Consider the following 17,305-nt stretch of genomic DNA (forward strand, 5'->3'; position numbering starts at 1 on the left):
AGGAGGCAAGCCAATCCATACCCGTAATGACATCAAAATCAACCATCTTCAGTTCAATCAAATCAGCTATAGTATGACGGTTACAAACTACAACCACACAATTTCTATATATCAATTTAGCTACCACTGGGTCACCAACAGGTGTCACCTCAAAAGGTTTGATTGACTCAGGTTTCACCCCAATACAATCAGCAATATAAGGAGTAATATATGAAAAAGTAGAACCCGGATCAATCAATGCATATACATCATGAGAGGATACAGATAATATACCGTTGACAACATCAGGAGAAGACTCAAGATCCTGTCATCCCGCTAGTGCATAGATGCGGTTTTGAAAACCGCCCATACTGGATGCTCCCCCTCTGCCTCTACTACGGCCTGCTGACGTCTGAGAAGTATACCCGGGAGGGCGCACAGGCGATAAATAACCAACTGCAGACCCCGTTGGTTGAGCCACACCTCCACCTCCTCTCAAAGGACAATCTCGCATAAAGTGTCCTGGCCACCCACAAGTATAGCAAACATTTAAACCCAAACGACACTGCCCTGCATGCAACTTTCCGCATTGAGTACATCGTGGTAAAGGTGGTCTCGCCTAGCTGGAATCACCCCTATACTAGGAACCCGAAACTCTGGAAATCTAACCCGGTCTGAAATAAATAGGGCGATCAAATCTCTTACCTGCAAGTTGAGGAGGTGCACTGGCTGCTAATTGGACTAAATGCCTGGAATACTGTCTCCTTTGACTCCTTCTATACTCACTAATAGCACCTGAAGATTTGTCCCTCTTGCCATAGCCTCTATCATAGTCACGCTCACTCTTTTATTGTTGTTATTGTTCTTCCAGATTCTGGGCATGAGCCTGAATATGAGAGATGTCCATTCCTTCCTGAAGTCAGGCCGTCAAGCACTTCTTAATCAAATGTGGCCCCAAACCACTCACAAATCAGTGCACGCGGTCCCCCATATTTTCTCCTATGGCTAGAGCAGACCTAGCCAAAGAATTAAATCGAAGGCTATACTCTCGAGCACTCATACTCCCCTATCTGAGATTCAAGAACCTGTCAGCTCTGGCCCGTCGAACCTCTGGCGACAAATAATGTCGGAGGAAAGCATCTACAAACTCTTGCCATACCAGAGGAGGTGCATTTATCCTTCTAGAAAATATCCAGCTGCTATACCAATGAATAGCCACATCTCGCATTCTATAAGAGGCCAACTCTACTGACTCAACATCAGAAGCATGTATTATCCGCAACGTCCTCAACATTTCATCTATAAAGCTCTGCGGGTCCTCATCCGGCTTTGATCCAAAGAATTCTGGAGGGTTCAGACTAATAAAATCAAGGGCCCTAGCACTGACAGCTCTATCACCATGACCCGCACCCTTTCGTTAAGCCTGACTGGTGACTAACTGAGTCAACGAATGGATAGCCTCTCTCATCTCACGACCTGAGGCATCTGGTGGAGGGACTGGGGGTATTTCCCCTTCATGCTCCTCTGAAATGGGTAGAGTGTGAGAGGTCCGAGATGGAACCTCGTTCTGGGACTCATCCCCTACCGGTGATGCCCGCTCAGTCCTCCTTCCGGCCACTGTTTTGCCCTTCTGGGCCTCTGTTGCTTTACTTTTCACAGGCATTACAGAAAACATAGCACACCGTTAGGAAAAAGAGAATTCTTATATCATGGCTCTATCGCACGATCTATGATAAGAAATAAAGGTCAATTATTCCTAAATGCCCCCACAACCTCCTGTTTATAAGTATGGCACGCTTCACACCCATAAACAAGACTCTACTGGACACGGCTCATAGACACACCTTAGGATGAACTGCTCTGATACCACTCTTGTCACGACCCAACCTGAGGGCCATGAAGGGCACCCGGAGCTAGCCTACCGAGCACCACCTAGTATGCTTCTTTAAACCGTATCTCGGTGGACCACATATCTAACTCACAATCACCATAATTTGTACAGGCCTAAATTCTCAAAATAACAGTTCATTTATATGACTATCATCAACTGTGCCCATATATATATATATATATATATATATATATATATATATATATACACACACACACACACAACTCTACAAGACTACAAAATGATGTAAAAAATATGGACTAACAAGGTTATGGGACATCTAACAATATACACCTGTCTACCAGCCTCTAAAGGAGTACGTAATATCATAAGGACGGGACAGGACCCCTCCCTGCCCAACTATGTACACAAAGGAAGAATACCAATAGACCGCAGCTCTGAAGTAAGTGGAGCGCTCATGTGCAATCGTTGGTAAATCACCTAGGGTCTGATCCGTCTCCTTGCTTACCTGCGGGCATGAACTTAGCATCCACAAACAAAAGGACGTCAATACAGACAAAGTACTGAGTATGTAAGGCATAAGAGTAACAAGAGAGGGAACATAAGGAAACTATAATGTAAATGAATGTAACATGTATATTTGAAATGCTTCTCAGGGCTGATAATATACATAAATCATGTGCATGCATGCATGAGGTTATACATATACATATATACATATACAATGCCTGTCAAACCTCTATGGTCATTCCATTATGTCATATCGGCCAGCATCATCATCACTATCAACACCATCGTCGTCTTCATATCAATATATGACCAGTTGATCAGGTGGTAATGCGTATATAGTGTCATCACCTTCTCCATACCCCTTACATATATGTATCTATATACATAATATACGCGTATATAACGCCTTCTGGTCATGGGTCAATGTACATATGTATAAATGAATGCAATGCATAAGTAAGCTAAAAAGAATAGGACTCTCAGAGTGATATAAAGTCGTACTATCTTCGATAAACATCTTGGAGCTAGAATCATCAGTATACTTGATCTCAAGAGCCATGAACAGAAGGAATAATCATAAAAGACGTACAGAAATATCAAAGATTAGAGTACTCTTAATGCTTCTAAGAGTAGAGTAATATGGAAGTCTATTTATATGTTCGCTCATTTATATCATAAGGATCATAAAAGTTATGGCCTTCTATTGTCTCTAAGAATAAGAATATGGTAGGTATCAGATGGAGGTTCACAACCATGGAATCATGCCTTTAGAAAGAAAAAGGTTAGCCTTGCATACCTTCACGTCTCCTTAACTACTAACTTTTCCTTTCAAGTCCGCAAAATCTACATTCAAGAGGATTCATACCAAGATTAAGTCTTGAAAACAAGCTTAAGTTCAAACTAGATCAACTAAAAGGCTAACGGAATTTAGGCAGCACCTCCCCTATTTCATCAACTTCCACCATATTATAAAACAGCTCTGAAACAACAATAACAACATCCATAATATCACAATCAAGGAATTATATTCAATTTAACCTCAAATTTAACTAAAATCCCCTTTTCGAGTTCACCTCATAGTCATCTTCTTCATTACAACACTCATAGTTTCTCCACTTTAACTCTTTTCCCTTCTAAGGGGTACTAAACCTTTACATCAACTCAATCATAAGAATAGTATGAAGAACATACCTTATAGTAGTAGAATTTTACCTTACTCAGCTCTCTTTCCAATACCAATTTCACCACAACTTTGAAAGGAAGCAAGAACCATCACTCTTCATGGATTTACCTTAAGGTTTTGATGTTGATTCTCTCTTTAGATGATATGGAAAGGTGTGGAGTGTTTGGGAACCTTTAAGAACTCTTAGGAAGTCCCTATAGAGGTAAGGAAATAAGTGTGGAAAGTTGGAAATGAAGCTGGGGTCATTTGGGATTTAAAAAGGTGGCAAAATCACATCCCATCCCACTTTTGCGATGAGTATGCAGCCTAGCATATCGAGTATATGGCCGCATACTCCTTTCTCAGCTTAGGGATGATGTTGGGTAGTGAGATCTCCTAAAATGGAGAGTTTTCAGCCAGTATGCAGCCAAGCATACTCAGTATACGACCGCATACTGCCCCAGCATTCTCCGATTTCGCGAAATTGCAATTTTTTCGATTCATTTGACCTCCAATCCTTATGGAACCTTCTTGGTACTTATGTATAACTTCATTAACCATCCAAGGGGCTTTATATGTGTATAACTCAACCGCTGCAAAATCTTTCCAAAACATGACTCTAACTCTAATTTCTCCAACAAACTTACTTCCACTGCTTCATATAACTCTGAAACCTTAAGGTATGTGCTTAACATTACCAAATACCCTTCCTAAACTTATCAAGGCTTCATGTTCACTTTAGGCTTGCGTTGGTTCACTCATAAGGCAAACGTCATGAAGTTCCCAGGTATAACAGGGAGAAAGTCTAGAAAGCTGAGATTTAGGAACTATTGAACTCAATCTGGGTCTAGAACAAGTCTTTTGTAGCCAAGATTTCTTAATCTTAGTTTCCATTTCCTTTTCCTCCCACTTGGCTTCAAGTTCCATAGTGTATACCCAAATGTGCTCATTAGGACCATACTTGTGATAAATACCAGCAAACTGACCCTTCCAATAATCTAGTAACGATTGCTCTAATATTCCTAAGGCATCTCAACTTGAAACATATTTAAAATGTTCAAGCATTAATTTTGTCTGTTTCTCCCCAAAAAGACGAAGATGACTTGGTGTAGATGCAGATGGGCCCATTTTGAATATTTGAAATTCTACATATTTTCTTTCTGCTTCCCTTCGCACAACTCTGTCCTCCCTAATGATATTTTGTAGTGTCCTTGGAACATTCCTGATGACTTCAGGCTCAGAGTCTAAATTATTACTGAATCTAGTCCTTCGACGGTGCATTCATCTATGTTATCCTTTTTGCTCGACTTTTACCACTACTTCCACTTGGAGAAATTCAAGTTTGTCCCTCTCTGCTAAAGTTGTACCTTGAACACAAATAGAGTCAATACTCTATTGATGAGCTGTTCATAAGCTCTAATGAATGTTGAAGAAGAAATGAAAACAGTAACCACTAGAGAGAGAAGTTCTGATATTGGGAAATGAAAAAGTTATTCATTTTATTCAGTTATATATACACGTGTGAGAAAGTAGTAAAATATCTAACCACCTAACCGACTAATTGTAATAAAAAAACTGCCCATTCTAACTAACTAAGCTAAATATCTTTAGCTACTCTAACTTGTGATAATTGCATTTAACAATCTTAACACTCCCCCCCCCCCCCCCCCCCCCTCACACACACAAAAGTTGGAAGGGAGATCTTCACTGAAAACTTGGAAAGAATAAAGGAACGTGTTGCTCCTGAAAGTGCTTTAGTTAAGATATCTACAAGCTCCTCGGTAGTGGATATGTGATGAAGTACAATCAGTCCTTCATGTAGCTTGTCCCTGACAAAATGGCAATCCACTTCTATGTGCTTTGTTCTTTCATGGAAAACTGGATTTCTAGCTATGTGGATTGCTGCTTAACTGTCGCAAAACACTGAAATGGGCAAGGCACAAACAATAGTTAGTTCTGTCAACAGTCTCTCCAACCACACCAATTCTCCAACTACTTTTCTAATTGCCTTGTACTCTGCTTCTGCTGAGGACAATGAGATGGTAGTTTGCTTCTTTGACTTCCAACTAATTGGACTATTTCCCATCATCACAATATATCCACTCACTGACTTCCTAGAGTCTGGGCAAGCAGCCCAGTCTAAATCACTAAAGGCAGAGATAATACAGTCTGGATTCTTGGATATAAAAATGCCCAAAGTAGGATTAACCTACAGATATCTCATCACATGATAAGCTACTTTAAGATGAGGTTCCTCGGGGGCTTGTAGAAACTGGCTAAGATGTTGCACACTGTAAGCTATATCCAATCTTGTGTGAGTAAGGAAGTTCAGCTTTCCTACAAGTCTTCTATAAAAGGTTGGATCATGCAGTAACTTGCCCTCATTAGGCCTCAAATTCATAGTAGGATCAAGAGGTAATGTTATAGGTCTGTAACTACAGCAGTCAAACTCCTTGATTAGATCATTAGTGAACTTTCTTTGTGTTATCAATACTCCATCATCTTGGTAGAGTATATCTAGACCTAAGAAATAATGAAGTTTCCCCAGATCCTTTATCTTGAATTGATCATGTAGAAATGCCTTTAAACACTGAATTTCACTAAAGTCAGTCCTAGTCAAGATCACATCATCTATATATACTGCAACAAAAACTGTGGGATACACCATTCTTCTTATAGAATAAGGATTTGTCACTATTGGAGTGTAGTAACCTCTTGAATACAAAGCATGGGCCAATTTATCATACCACTGTCTACTTGCCTATTTCAGCCCATATAAGGATTTCTTCAGCTTTCAAACCATATTTCTATTGTTGTCCACCTTGAGTCCTTAAGGCATGTCAATGTACGTTTCTTCATTCAAATCACCATGGAGGAATGCATTGTTGAAATCCAATCGGTAAAGATTCCACCCTCTTTTGACAGCTAAACTAATCAGTGATCTTACATTAGTCATTTTGACCACTGGTGAGAATACTTCATTGTAATCAATTCCAGCTTGTTGTGTGTAACCCTTCACCACAAGTCTGGATTTGTACCTTTCTATGGTTCCATCAGCTTTATGTTTGATTTTGTACACCCACTTGCGTCCTATGGTCTTATTCCTTGCAGGAAAATCTACTATTTCCCAAGTATTATTAGTATACAAAGCCTTAAATTCTAGTTTCATAGCTGCTTTCCATGTAGGATCCATGACTGCATCCTTATATGAAGATGGTTCACTAACATGATCAATGTTACTCAATAGCTGCTGACTATCAGGGATAAAACTACTGAAGGAAAGGTGCTGAGAAGTGGCAGGATCATGATGAGTATGATGATTTGACTGGTTGTGTGAACCACGAATAGAGTAATCATATTCTCTGAGATAAGTAGGGGTGATTTTGGTTCTACTATATCTCCTAGGAGGTGGATGTTGAGGTATGGGAAGCAGGTTAGTTGAGGTGTTTGAAATTCCTAGTTGTGGAGTTTGAGTTGCAGAAGGCAAGTTGGTTGAGGTGTTTGAAGTGGGAGATGAGCAACTAGGTTGGGAATCATTGTCAGAACATGGAGGTGGTGAGGTAAGTGGTTCATCAAGCGTAAAGTCACATAGAGCATTATGAGAGTTGTTATCAGTGATGATGTCCTTATTCAGCATATAAGTAGTGTCAAATTAGTTATGTGAAGAATGCAATAAGACAGAGCGAGCAGTCAATTTAGCCAAGACATAATTAAAATTATTATCAGGAAAACAAACAGCAAAAGGAAAAATAATTTCAAAAAATGATACATCCCTTGAAATGTGGATCCTCTTAGTATGCAGGTCCAACACCTTGTACCCTTTTGTGTTGAAAAGATACCCAATAAAGATGTGGGGTGTGGATCTGGGCTCAAATTTATCTTTGTGTGTTTTGAGAGTGTTTGGGAAGCAAAGACATCCAAAAGATCTCAAGTGAGAATATGTAGGCTGCTTGTGATACAGAACTTCAAAGGGTGTTTTATTATGAAGACTGGTTGTAGGTAATCTATTTATTAGGTATGTGGCTGTTAGAATGCACTCTCCCTAGTACCTAGTTGGAAGTTCAGATTGGTATAGAAGTGCCCTGACAATCTCAAGGAGATATTTGTGCTTTCTCTCTACAACACCATTTTGTTGTGGTGTATGTGGACGTGTCTTTTGGTGTGTAATTCCTTTTCCTTGAAGAAAGAAAGCAATTTCATTGTTTGTGAATTCTGATCCATTGTCACATCTGATGGATTTTATAGGTATTTTGAACTGATTCTCCACATATGAGACAAAATCCTTTAGGGTCTGTAAGGTGTTACTTTTGCGGACAAGTAACTGTGGCCATGTTGATATACTAAAATCATCAACTATGGTCAACAAATATTTGTGATTTTCATGGGTTTGGACATGATATAGTCCCCATAGGTCTAAATAAAGCAAATAAAAAAATTTGGTGGATGAAATGTTGGTTTTGGATGGGAAAGGGAGTCTTGCCTGTCTAGCCATAGGGCATATGGTGCACGTAAAGGGTTGTTTGGGGAGAAGTTTATAGTTACAGAAGAGATGCTTCTCATCTTCACAAAAGGGACATGTCCTAACCTGTTGTGCCATAGGTGATCAACACTATTTCCGCAGGATGTACAAGTCATGAGAGAATTTGCAGACAAACATTTATCAAAAACATCATTAAGAAAATTATTGCAACTAACATCAAGACAAGCTCTTTTATTACTCAAACGAATGGAATTTACAATTGCAGAATGTTTGACTGTAGAGCTTGTTTATCATCATGGACAATTTTTATAAATGGACAAGAATTATGAGAAACATATGTTTTATAACAAGGAAAAAAGGAAATATAAGTAAAAACTGAAATGCAAGATTTCTTAGGTGAATCTGGGCTGGTATGACACTTTGAACATAGGAAGGAAACCATTCCTTGCTCTACCAATCTCCAATGGGCTCTTCATTGAAGGGTCCTGCACAAGACATGAAGAATCATTGAAATTAATAGGTCCTTTGAGTTGTGAGGCTAAACAATGAACAGAAATTAAGTTGAATTTGAAAATAGGCACAAATAACACTTTATAGAAGGTTATTGCTAAACTTAAACATGCATCACCAATCTCAGTTACTCTGCCTTTGTAACCATTTGGCAAAGTGACTAAAAAGGGGTAAGGTCGGATCTAAGGTTAGTAAGTAAAGATTTATTATATGCCATGTGGTTTGTTGCTCCAGAATATATGATCCATGAGTCAGCAGATAATTTGATACATTTACATGAAGGATTACTAATATCAGCAATTGAGGAATAGCAAGCAAGGATACCTGCAAAGTTCACAGCTCCACCAATGATATCATTAACAACTTCTTTGGTTGAATTTCCAGTTCTGTTTCCCCCTTGAATATGAATATGATCCAGTAAACTGAGGAGCTGATCATACTGCTTCTTGGACAAGTTGAGAGTCTTCTGGTCATGATGTTGAGTATGATTGGAATCATCATGTTTCCTTCCTGACATTTCTTCAAGAGTTTCATGCACATTTGCAGTTGATCCTGAGTTCTTCCCTTTTGTGAACTTGAATTTCTGAGGGAATCCATGTAATTTGTAGCATCTATCCCTGGTATGACCATGTCTTTTGCAAAATTCACAAAATAAGTTTGATATGTTTGGTGGTTTGCCCCCTCCTGAACCAGAACTGCTACTTGCTCCAAAGTTCCCGTATTGCGATTGTCCTATTCCACCATAGTGTGTTCTGAAATTGCTACTACTTGCAACAGAATTAAAATTGTTAGTGCTTGCAACATTGACATTCCTAGAGCTTTCGTCATTTGCAATTAGAGAAGTGGATTCTAGCATCATCTAATTGTGAGGCTTAACTTCTCTTTGCCTTTCCTCTTGAGACAATATAGAGAAAGCTTGAGCCATAGTAGGCAAAGGATTCATCATTAGAATAATGTCTTGAATCACTGTGTAAACTACGTTCAGTCCCATTACAAACTGTATGATTCTCCTGTCCTGTTCAGCCTTATGCCTTTTTGTCTTTCCACCACGTGTGCACAGGCATGTGCATTGAGAATTTGTGTCAAGGGTGCTAATTTCTTCCCAAATTTTCTTAATTTTGGTATAATATCCAGTGATGTCTAGATATCCTTGTGTAAGATCATTGATCTCTCGTTGAAGTTGATACAACTTTGCACCATTGGTTTGATCATATCTATATTCTAGTTCATTCCAAAGTTCCCTCGCATTATTGACATACTGTAAACTATCGCTCAGATCCTTTGATAGTGAATTCAGAATCCACGAAGTAACCATATCATCACATATTTCCCACAATGCAAATGTATCATCATCCCCATTTGGTTTTGCAACCTTCCTATTAATAAAACCTAATTTGTTTTTCATTGAGAGTGCCCTAAGAACACCTCTTCGCCATGACTTATATCCAATTCCATCGAAAGTCACTGGTAATATTGCAGATCCAATGCTTTCATATGGATGCATGTGCAAAGGATTGCAATCTATTGGCTGCTGGTTTAGATTTACATTTTGAGTTTGAATTGGTGCATCCTGATCAGTGTTAGGTGCCATAGTTGTAACCCTAAGATTTTCTAGGTTTTGAATTTTGATACAAAAATGAAGGTTTGATACGAAATTGACAGAAAATTGAGGAACAAAATTAAGGAACGCTACTGAATTGATGAAATTTAGGCAAAAATATCGAGAAAACAATGAAATTTGTGAGCTTACTGTAAAATTGAGATCAAGTAGAAACAATATTGCTGAATCGCTAGAAATCGAACAGAAGAGAAATAGCTTGCAACCTAAAAATTCAATCGATTTGTTGATGATGAAAAAGGGAAACAATTGAGTGCGGGGGAAACAATTGAGTGCGGAAAACAAACCTTCACAGCTCTGATACCATGTTAAAGTTGTACCTTGAACACAAATGGAGTCAATACTCTATTGATGAGCTGTTCATGAGCTCCAATGAGTGTTGAAGAAGAAATGAAAACAGTAACCGCTAGAGAGAGAAATTCTGATTTGGGAAATGAAAAAGTTATTCATTTCATTCGGTGAGCATTTATCTATACACCTGTGAGAAAGTAGTAAAATATCTAACCACCTAACCGACTAAGTGTAGTGACAGAACTGCCCCTTCTAACTAATTAAGCTAAATATCTTTAACTACTCTAACTTGTGATAATTACATTTAACAATCTTAACACCCTCCAGCCATGTCTGATATGGGAACAAGGAAACAAAAAATGGTTGCTACCATTGATTGTGACTACATATGTCACAAACGTAGAAAAAAAATATCGATAGAAGGATTAGAACTTCACAATTTTCCTTTTTTTTTTTTTAAATGATCCATTGTTACTGACCAGTCTACTTCCAAGAAGATGACAAAAAAAATTCATTGCACACAAAAAATAAATGAATCACAGAATATCCTCATTATTTGATGTTCGGCCAACGACACTTAGTAACCAAAATAATATGGTCAAAAAAGTGTCTACTAGTAAGTGGCAGTTAAAGAGCCCTATACACTTCTAATAATTCTGATAATTCCAATTCATACACACAAAAAAAAAAATTAAAAGAAATAAAAAGCACGGCTAGAATCGCATGAAACAACAATTATAAAATTATAAAATTTTGGCTCTTTCAAATACACAGATTATGCATTTTATTTATGTGAAAGTTCAGGGGCCAAATCAAAAATCATTCAAGTGCCTTAAAAAGAAATATGATTTCTGTGATATCTCATCCATTTGACAAGTCAACAATCACATGAGTAAGTGATTCACCCAATCACAAATAGATATCACTGCCATTAGAAGTAAAAAATAAAAAATACCATAAATGACATAAGATTTCACTATCATGTTGAACAAGGAATCCTTTATACAATTAAACATTAATTCCTTATAAAACTTGATGAGCCGCGTAACTAAACGATATGTCATAAAAGAAATTAAACTGAACCGATCTCTTTTTATAAACCTAAAAGAAATAATTGTGGCTCATAAATGTCGTTCGGCGTTCCGCAAGATTCCATTATTTTATTTTATTTTTACAGTGAATTAACAGTTAGCCCAACAACACATATTAGGAGAACGCAAGATTCCATTATTTTTTTTATTTTATTTTTTACAGTGAATTAACTGTTAGCCCAACAACACATATTAGGATTCAACTATGTATTCGCATAAAGAGGATACAACAATGGCTCTAATGCAAGTGTTAAGATAATACTCGGAGCAAGAACAACAAAATTGTGTACCTTAAAGCAGCGGAAGTTTAATCGTTGAACTTGCCACCAAAAAATAGTCTCAAGTCGAACTTTGAATTACTTGAAAACAAAGTATTCTTCCACAAACTAGATGTCTTTACCATTGTGTATGATATTGCTAAAGCTTTTAGAGAAGAGAATTCTCTATTCATTGGTAGAAGAAGAGTATTGTTCTATATTTTTTAAAGAACACAAGAAGAGAAATTGCTATCCCACTTTCCACGTTAATAACCGTAGAGGTTCTTAAATGTGAGGTAACTTCTCTACAGGTTTTTATCTTTTAACCTCTCTACCCTATCTCTCCTAACCGGGTCGGGTCAGCCCACATGGAGCGACCCACGACCCAGACAAAAAAATCCAACATTTCTACACCAATTTCATGATTGTTCATTCAGTGACGAGATGAACAAGACGGATCACACACAAAATAGAGAGATATATAAGAAAGCCAAACTATAACAGACTCCTACCTACTAAAAATCTTACAATACTTTGCAATGCATACTAGAATAGCACTGTAATACTAAATTCCTCATTAACTTATTGCCTATAACTATAATTCGAGTTCTAAATGAACATCTAAAAAAGGAACACGTATTATCAAGTTAAGTGTCCCAGTTTAGTGCCTAGTCTTCATATTATTGCTTAGAGTCTCTAGTGTTATCCCAGTTAAGTGCCTAGTCTTCATCTTGGCTATGGCATCAGAAGGTCTGAGGCTCTTGGGGCAACATGCTGTGCAATTTCCTATAGCCCTGCACCGGTATAAACGCCTTTTGTCCTCTGTTATTGCCTGCAATCTCTCATTCGTAAAATCATCTCGACTGGAAGAAAAAAAACATTAGTCAATCAACAAACAAGTACTTAATTGAGAGCAAATGTATGAACGATATTTTGGTGTGTTTTAATTTGAAGAATTAACCTGTCCGAGATCCATCTATAGGTATTGATCAAGGCTGCAGGTCCAAGGAACTCCTCAGGATTCCACCAATAAGAAGGGCAAGACGCACTGCAGCAAGCACATAATATACATTCGTATAGGCCATCGAGCTTCTTCCTCTCTTCTGGTGTTTGCCTGTACTCTTTCCCGTCTGGCGGGGGCTTTCGTGTCTTTAGCCATGGCTCAATAGATCTACGTTATCGGTAACATAACTCCCAATGTATAAGTGCCCATCAGAATGTGGATCTATGGCTAGTTATATGGCAAGTCAAGTATGTATTCTTTTTTTTATTTTATTTTTATTTCCCATCCAGTGTTCGGTACCCGCTTTGGAGCCCAATTATATCTAGATTTGCGCCGCATGGGGCCCCATTCGGGGGGAAGCGCTCCCTATCAAGGATTTTTCCATACTCAAGGCTCAAACTCGAGACCTCCAGTCTACTGAATTCATTATTTTCATCTTGAATTAATACACTTATATAAAAATACAGTACATGCATAATAAGATCACACGTCCAGAGTCCACTGACTCTGGATCCTAAAGTTACTAATCTGGAGTAGTATATTGTTAATGAAAGGTTAAAAATATCGTTATAGTGCTAACATTCATAAACTTAAGGCAGCTCTTGTAAACTCTACCTATACCGGTTCACTTCGTTTCAATATTGTCCAACCGGAGAGGCGTATCTAGCTTACAAGATAGGGGTTCAACTGAACCCCAAACTTTCGACGCTGAGCCTAAATTTATGTGTAAAAAATTATTAAAATTACAATAAATAGTAAATATGAACCCCTAACTTTAAAAATATAATGGGTTCAATGCTAAAATTCTTAAGATTTAACCCATAAAATTTAAATCCTGGATCCGCCTCTGTCAAATTGAGTTTACGAGATGCGACTCATGGTAAGCTTTGTACACAGGTTTCCTATTTTCTCTTGACCAGTTAGACTAAATATTTGGGAGAATATACCAAGAGAAGCAATTTACCAGATTAAAAAAATGGCATTGTACACGCGCCTCGATCTGTTGGGTGTGCGAACAAAGTACCACATTGATAGCCGAAAAGAAAAGGGAGTTATTTATAAGGAGTTCGATACTCTTAATGATGTGAAGCCTTTTTGGGGAAAACCGTGCGGGCTTGGCCCAAAACGGATAATATCACATCATGTTAAGAGTATCTTTGAGCCGTTTTAGCCCAACACAATCATGCTATGCTTTACTTCTCATGGTGTGTATTCTACAAAATGAAAAAGGAACAGAGTATCAAAGTATGTTATATAACATTTGGTGATTAATTAGATACGATGATTTGAAGGGTGGCTGAGGGGAGAGGGTGATTTAATATCATAATTTGGAGGGGGGGTATTTGATATGATCAATCTGCTTTTGCTGCTAAATGTTTTTGGTGATCTTCTTCTGTGGTTCTATAACCAACTGATTATGCTTTGTAATGTTTTCTGTTTCTTAATTGTACTTATTGCTTTCTTGGTTTAATAGCTAAGGTTATGCTGTCTAATTTAACCTTATTTAAGCAAAACAAATTAAATGTGTTAACTCCGCTCATGAGTAACCAAACACTAAGTAAAAAGACTACTTATTTTGCGGGAAAACATTTCCATTTATACCAAACACAGCCTCAAACTCAAGTATTTTCCAATACTAAGATTAGACTAAAGATTGTCAATACGTACTAACATGAAAAATACTTATAAGTACTCTTGATCGACTGCCACAAATTCTTGAATATAAGCTTAAACGAGAATGTGATAATTTCTAACATCCATGTGCCAAGCATGTCCTACATCCACACAATTACTGATGCACATATAATCAGAATTAAATAAGTCGATGAAATGAGAGGAGGAGATCGAGGGAAATTACTTGTACTGCTGATAGAAATCAGTGAGATCAGCAACCAAATCTTTAATGACAAACAAGTGAGGAAGAGGAGCGATGGTCATTGGCCTGCTAGTAGCTGTATCAATAGGCTTGAGGCATGCTACTGTATTAACCCCATTTATGTTCATCGCGCATGATCCACATATCCCTTCTCTACATGACCTCCGGTAACTCAAACTTGAATCCACTTCTGCTTTTATCTTTTGTAATGCATCCAGAACCTACACAAAACAAGTCATTAACTAAATTGATCAGTCTGTTTTCAAGGGAAATTCAACTTTTTGCTAAAATTAAAATTTATGCTAGACACGTAAGATAATTCCCATTGCATAATAAATCAATGGAGAATTAGAAGATGCTCATGGTGTTTTCAAGGGCCGACTAGGTTATCAACCAATATTTTTCATTTAGCGAAGATCAATCACAACCGGTACCTTTACTTGAAACTCAAACCCACCTCCAAAACTTTTTTAACAATAGATATTCTCCTCTCACTGAACTTTTTAAAATATCAACCTCACCATCTCTTTTTCTTTTAATTCCTTAATATCATGATATTTTTCCTCTTTTGCATCTATGTTATGGAATTAGATATAGAACAAATAAATATCACTTTCAAAATGAATGAGAGAACGATTAAGAGAGATAGTAATGAAGGATATAAATTAGTAACGTTCAATGATGAAATAAATGATGATCATACTAAATAATTTAATACAAATAATTTGCTCGTATGAATAATTTTATTAACAACAATCAAAACTCAAAAATCTATTCACAGCATAAGGAATAAAAAAATAAAAATAAAAGAGAACCCTTAAACATATACTAGAAGATTATCTAGTCATCTACTATTACAACAATCAAACCCAAAAACTGTATACATGGTAGAGAATTATAAGAGAGAAAACCTCTCTCTTCACACACACTGGAAGTCTGCATCATTATTAGTTATTATTAAAATGATATAATTTATTCGTATGATCAGTCACCAGTGACACAACCTACGGGCTAAGTGGAGGACTCAAATATAATTGGAAAGGCCATTTTATATTAGTCAACCTCATTAAATTATGATTCAGTTTTCTTCAAAATAGCATAATCAAACTCCATCCAATCCACATTGGATATCACTATTTTCTTCTTATTTCGTTTAGAAGAGAATAACACATTCTTATTATTTTTATGAAATTTTTGTTGTAAGCACACAAACGATGAGACGATATGTTTTAAGATTGTAAGTTTTTTTTCTTTTTATTAAATTTTGTGTCAAGTCAAAATAGGACAAACAAAGAAAAAGAGAAATAAAGAGAGTATGAATACTAGTGTTGAATTATGTAACCATCCGGACCAAGAGCTTAAGCTATTAACTAAAGAGGATATTATTTTATTTAAATAATTATGTCTTCAATAAGTACCAACTGAATTAACGTATTCTGAATTAAATTTGATTCTCCTATTTTAAAGTCACAAGAAAAGGTTTCCCAAATTTTAATTGAGACGAAATAACTATACAGTGTCACAAGAATAAATTACAATAACACATACCATGGGGCCACAGGAAGGAAGGTCAACAAAGAAAGATTGAAGAAAGGGTTTTTGGTTAGGATTATCAGGGCTCCATCTATATATTCTGAATTCCTTCATCTTCTTATCTTTATTATCACTTAATTTCATGGCTTTTTTGAGGTTCCCAACTGACTCCACTGCTTCTTCTCCATGTTTTTGGCCAATGGGGTGCCCTTCAAGTATAGGAAACCTTTCACTTTTTGTCAAGCGCCCCACTTTCTTCGACCCTTCTTTAATCAAATTTTTTGACATATTTTGCCTTCTTTGAAGATTGGAAGAATTAGGATACTTATCTGCTTTCTCTGTTGTTATAAGAGAGTTTACTTGCATGCATGCATGCACCGAACTGTATTAAAGAGGGACACCTGGTTGCACGTGTCAACCTTCACAGTCATATTTTTTTTTAAGCTTGACGGTGATTCAATATATAACGCAACTTGTCCAAACTTATCAAGCTTCTCATCTTATCTAAGTGAAATTTGGAGAGAACGAAATACATCTTAACTTGGCCACCATATATTATCATATCATATGACTTGGAGAGTGTAGAGTCGATGAGTATGGTTGTATGGGAGAGGAGAGGTAAAATACTACTCTCTCTGTTCCAATTTATGTGGCACTTTTCGCTTTTTGAGATTCAATTTGACTAAACTTTGAAGCTAATTGGATCGGATTAACTAGATATTTTAACGTTAAAATTTATATATTTGAAAACTACACGAAAAGTATTATAAATTACAACTTTTCTCATATCAATTTGGTGAAAAATACATCTTAAAATAATTGTCAAAGTTCGTATAGTTTGAATCTCTGAATGCAAAAACTGCTACATAAATTGGGACAGAGGGAGTACTTCTATAGTTTAGGTTCTTTTGTTCTTGGCTTCATGAATTTAACAGAAAAAGATTATTTTAATTTTTTTTTTTTTTTTTGTCCTTGTGAAGCATACTAAATAATCAAAAGTAAATGATAAAATATTTCTTCAAGACTTGCATCTACTTGAGTTAGACTGAATTAACTCGACTCGATTACGAAATGGTTAGTTATTTGAATAACTCAAGAATTATCAAACTTTAGAGGAACGTCTATAATTGATTTGATCATTTT

At 36.8% G+C, this 17,305-nt stretch overlaps 4 protein-coding genes across 4 annotated transcripts; all 4 read right to left on the reverse strand.

The window, feature by feature from the left end:
* Positions 1-5,409: 5,409 nt before the first annotated feature.
* LOC132612885 (uncharacterized mitochondrial protein AtMg00810-like) lies at positions 5,410-6,171 on the reverse strand. The gene is made up of 2 exons (XM_060326961.1): positions 5,794-6,171; positions 5,410-5,712 (listed from the first exon to the last, which is right to left on the reverse strand). The coding sequence occupies exons 1-2, from the start codon at positions 6,169-6,171 to the stop codon at positions 5,410-5,412; spliced, it is 681 nt and encodes a 226-aa protein (XP_060182944.1).
* Positions 6,172-7,955: 1,784 nt separating this feature from the next.
* Positions 7,956-9,352, reverse strand: LOC132615067 (uncharacterized). The gene is made up of 2 exons (XM_060329619.1): positions 8,818-9,352; positions 7,956-8,468 (listed from the first exon to the last, which is right to left on the reverse strand). Exons 1-2 carry the CDS (start codon positions 9,350-9,352, stop codon positions 8,434-8,436), a joined length of 570 nt encoding a protein of 189 aa, XP_060185602.1. The 3' UTR covers positions 7,956-8,433.
* Positions 9,353-10,084, reverse strand: LOC132612886 (uncharacterized). Its single transcript, XM_060326962.1, has one exon. It carries the CDS (start codon positions 10,082-10,084, stop codon positions 9,353-9,355), a length of 732 nt encoding a protein of 243 aa, XP_060182945.1.
* Positions 10,085-12,211: 2,127 nt separating this feature from the next.
* Positions 12,212-16,543, reverse strand: LOC132615065 (succinate dehydrogenase [ubiquinone] iron-sulfur subunit 3, mitochondrial-like). Its single transcript, XM_060329618.1, has 4 exons — positions 16,178-16,543; positions 14,612-14,850; positions 12,712-12,921; positions 12,212-12,613 (listed from the first exon to the last, which is right to left on the reverse strand). The coding sequence occupies exons 1-4, from the start codon at positions 16,526-16,528 to the stop codon at positions 12,412-12,414; spliced, it is 1,002 nt and encodes a 333-aa protein (XP_060185601.1). The 5' UTR covers positions 16,529-16,543; the 3' UTR covers positions 12,212-12,411.
* Between the last annotated feature and the right edge of the window lie 762 nt (positions 16,544-17,305).

This window comes from Lycium barbarum, chromosome 10, assembly GCF_019175385.1.
Source record: "Lycium barbarum isolate Lr01 chromosome 10, ASM1917538v2, whole genome shotgun sequence".
Taxonomy (NCBI): Eukaryota; Viridiplantae; Streptophyta; class Magnoliopsida; order Solanales; family Solanaceae; genus Lycium; species Lycium barbarum.

Bases quoted from the DNA above. Each gene is read 5' to 3' on its own strand.
- LOC132612885 (XM_060326961.1), bottom strand. From the start codon at position 6,171: ATGGTGTATCCCACAGTTTTTGTTGCAGTATATATAGATGATGTGATC. The intron at 5,713-5,793 runs GTGCAACATCTT...AGATATCTGTAG, and splicing joins GATTGGATATAGCTTACAGT to GTTAATCCTACTTTGGGCAT.
- LOC132615067 (XM_060329619.1), bottom strand. From the start codon at position 9,352: ATGATGCTAGAATCCACTTCTCTAATTGCAAATGACGAAAGCTCTAGG. The intron at 8,469-8,817 runs GTATCCTTGCTT...TGTCTTGTGCAG, and splicing joins TGGAGCTGTGAACTTTGCAG to GACCCTTCAATGAAGAGCCC.
- LOC132612886 (XM_060326962.1), bottom strand. From the start codon at position 10,084: ATGGCACCTAACACTGATCAGGATGCACCAATTCAAACTCAAAATGTA.
- LOC132615065 (XM_060329618.1), bottom strand. From the start codon at position 16,528: ATGCAAGTAAACTCTCTTATAACAACAGAGAAAGCAGATAAGTATCCT. The intron at 14,851-16,177 runs GTATGTGTTATT...TGTTTTGTGTAG, and splicing joins TTCCTTCCTGTGGCCCCATG to GTTCTGGATGCATTACAAAA. The intron at 12,922-14,611 runs GTAATTTCCCTC...CCGATAACGTAG, and splicing joins GATTTCTATCAGCAGTACAA to ATCTATTGAGCCATGGCTAA.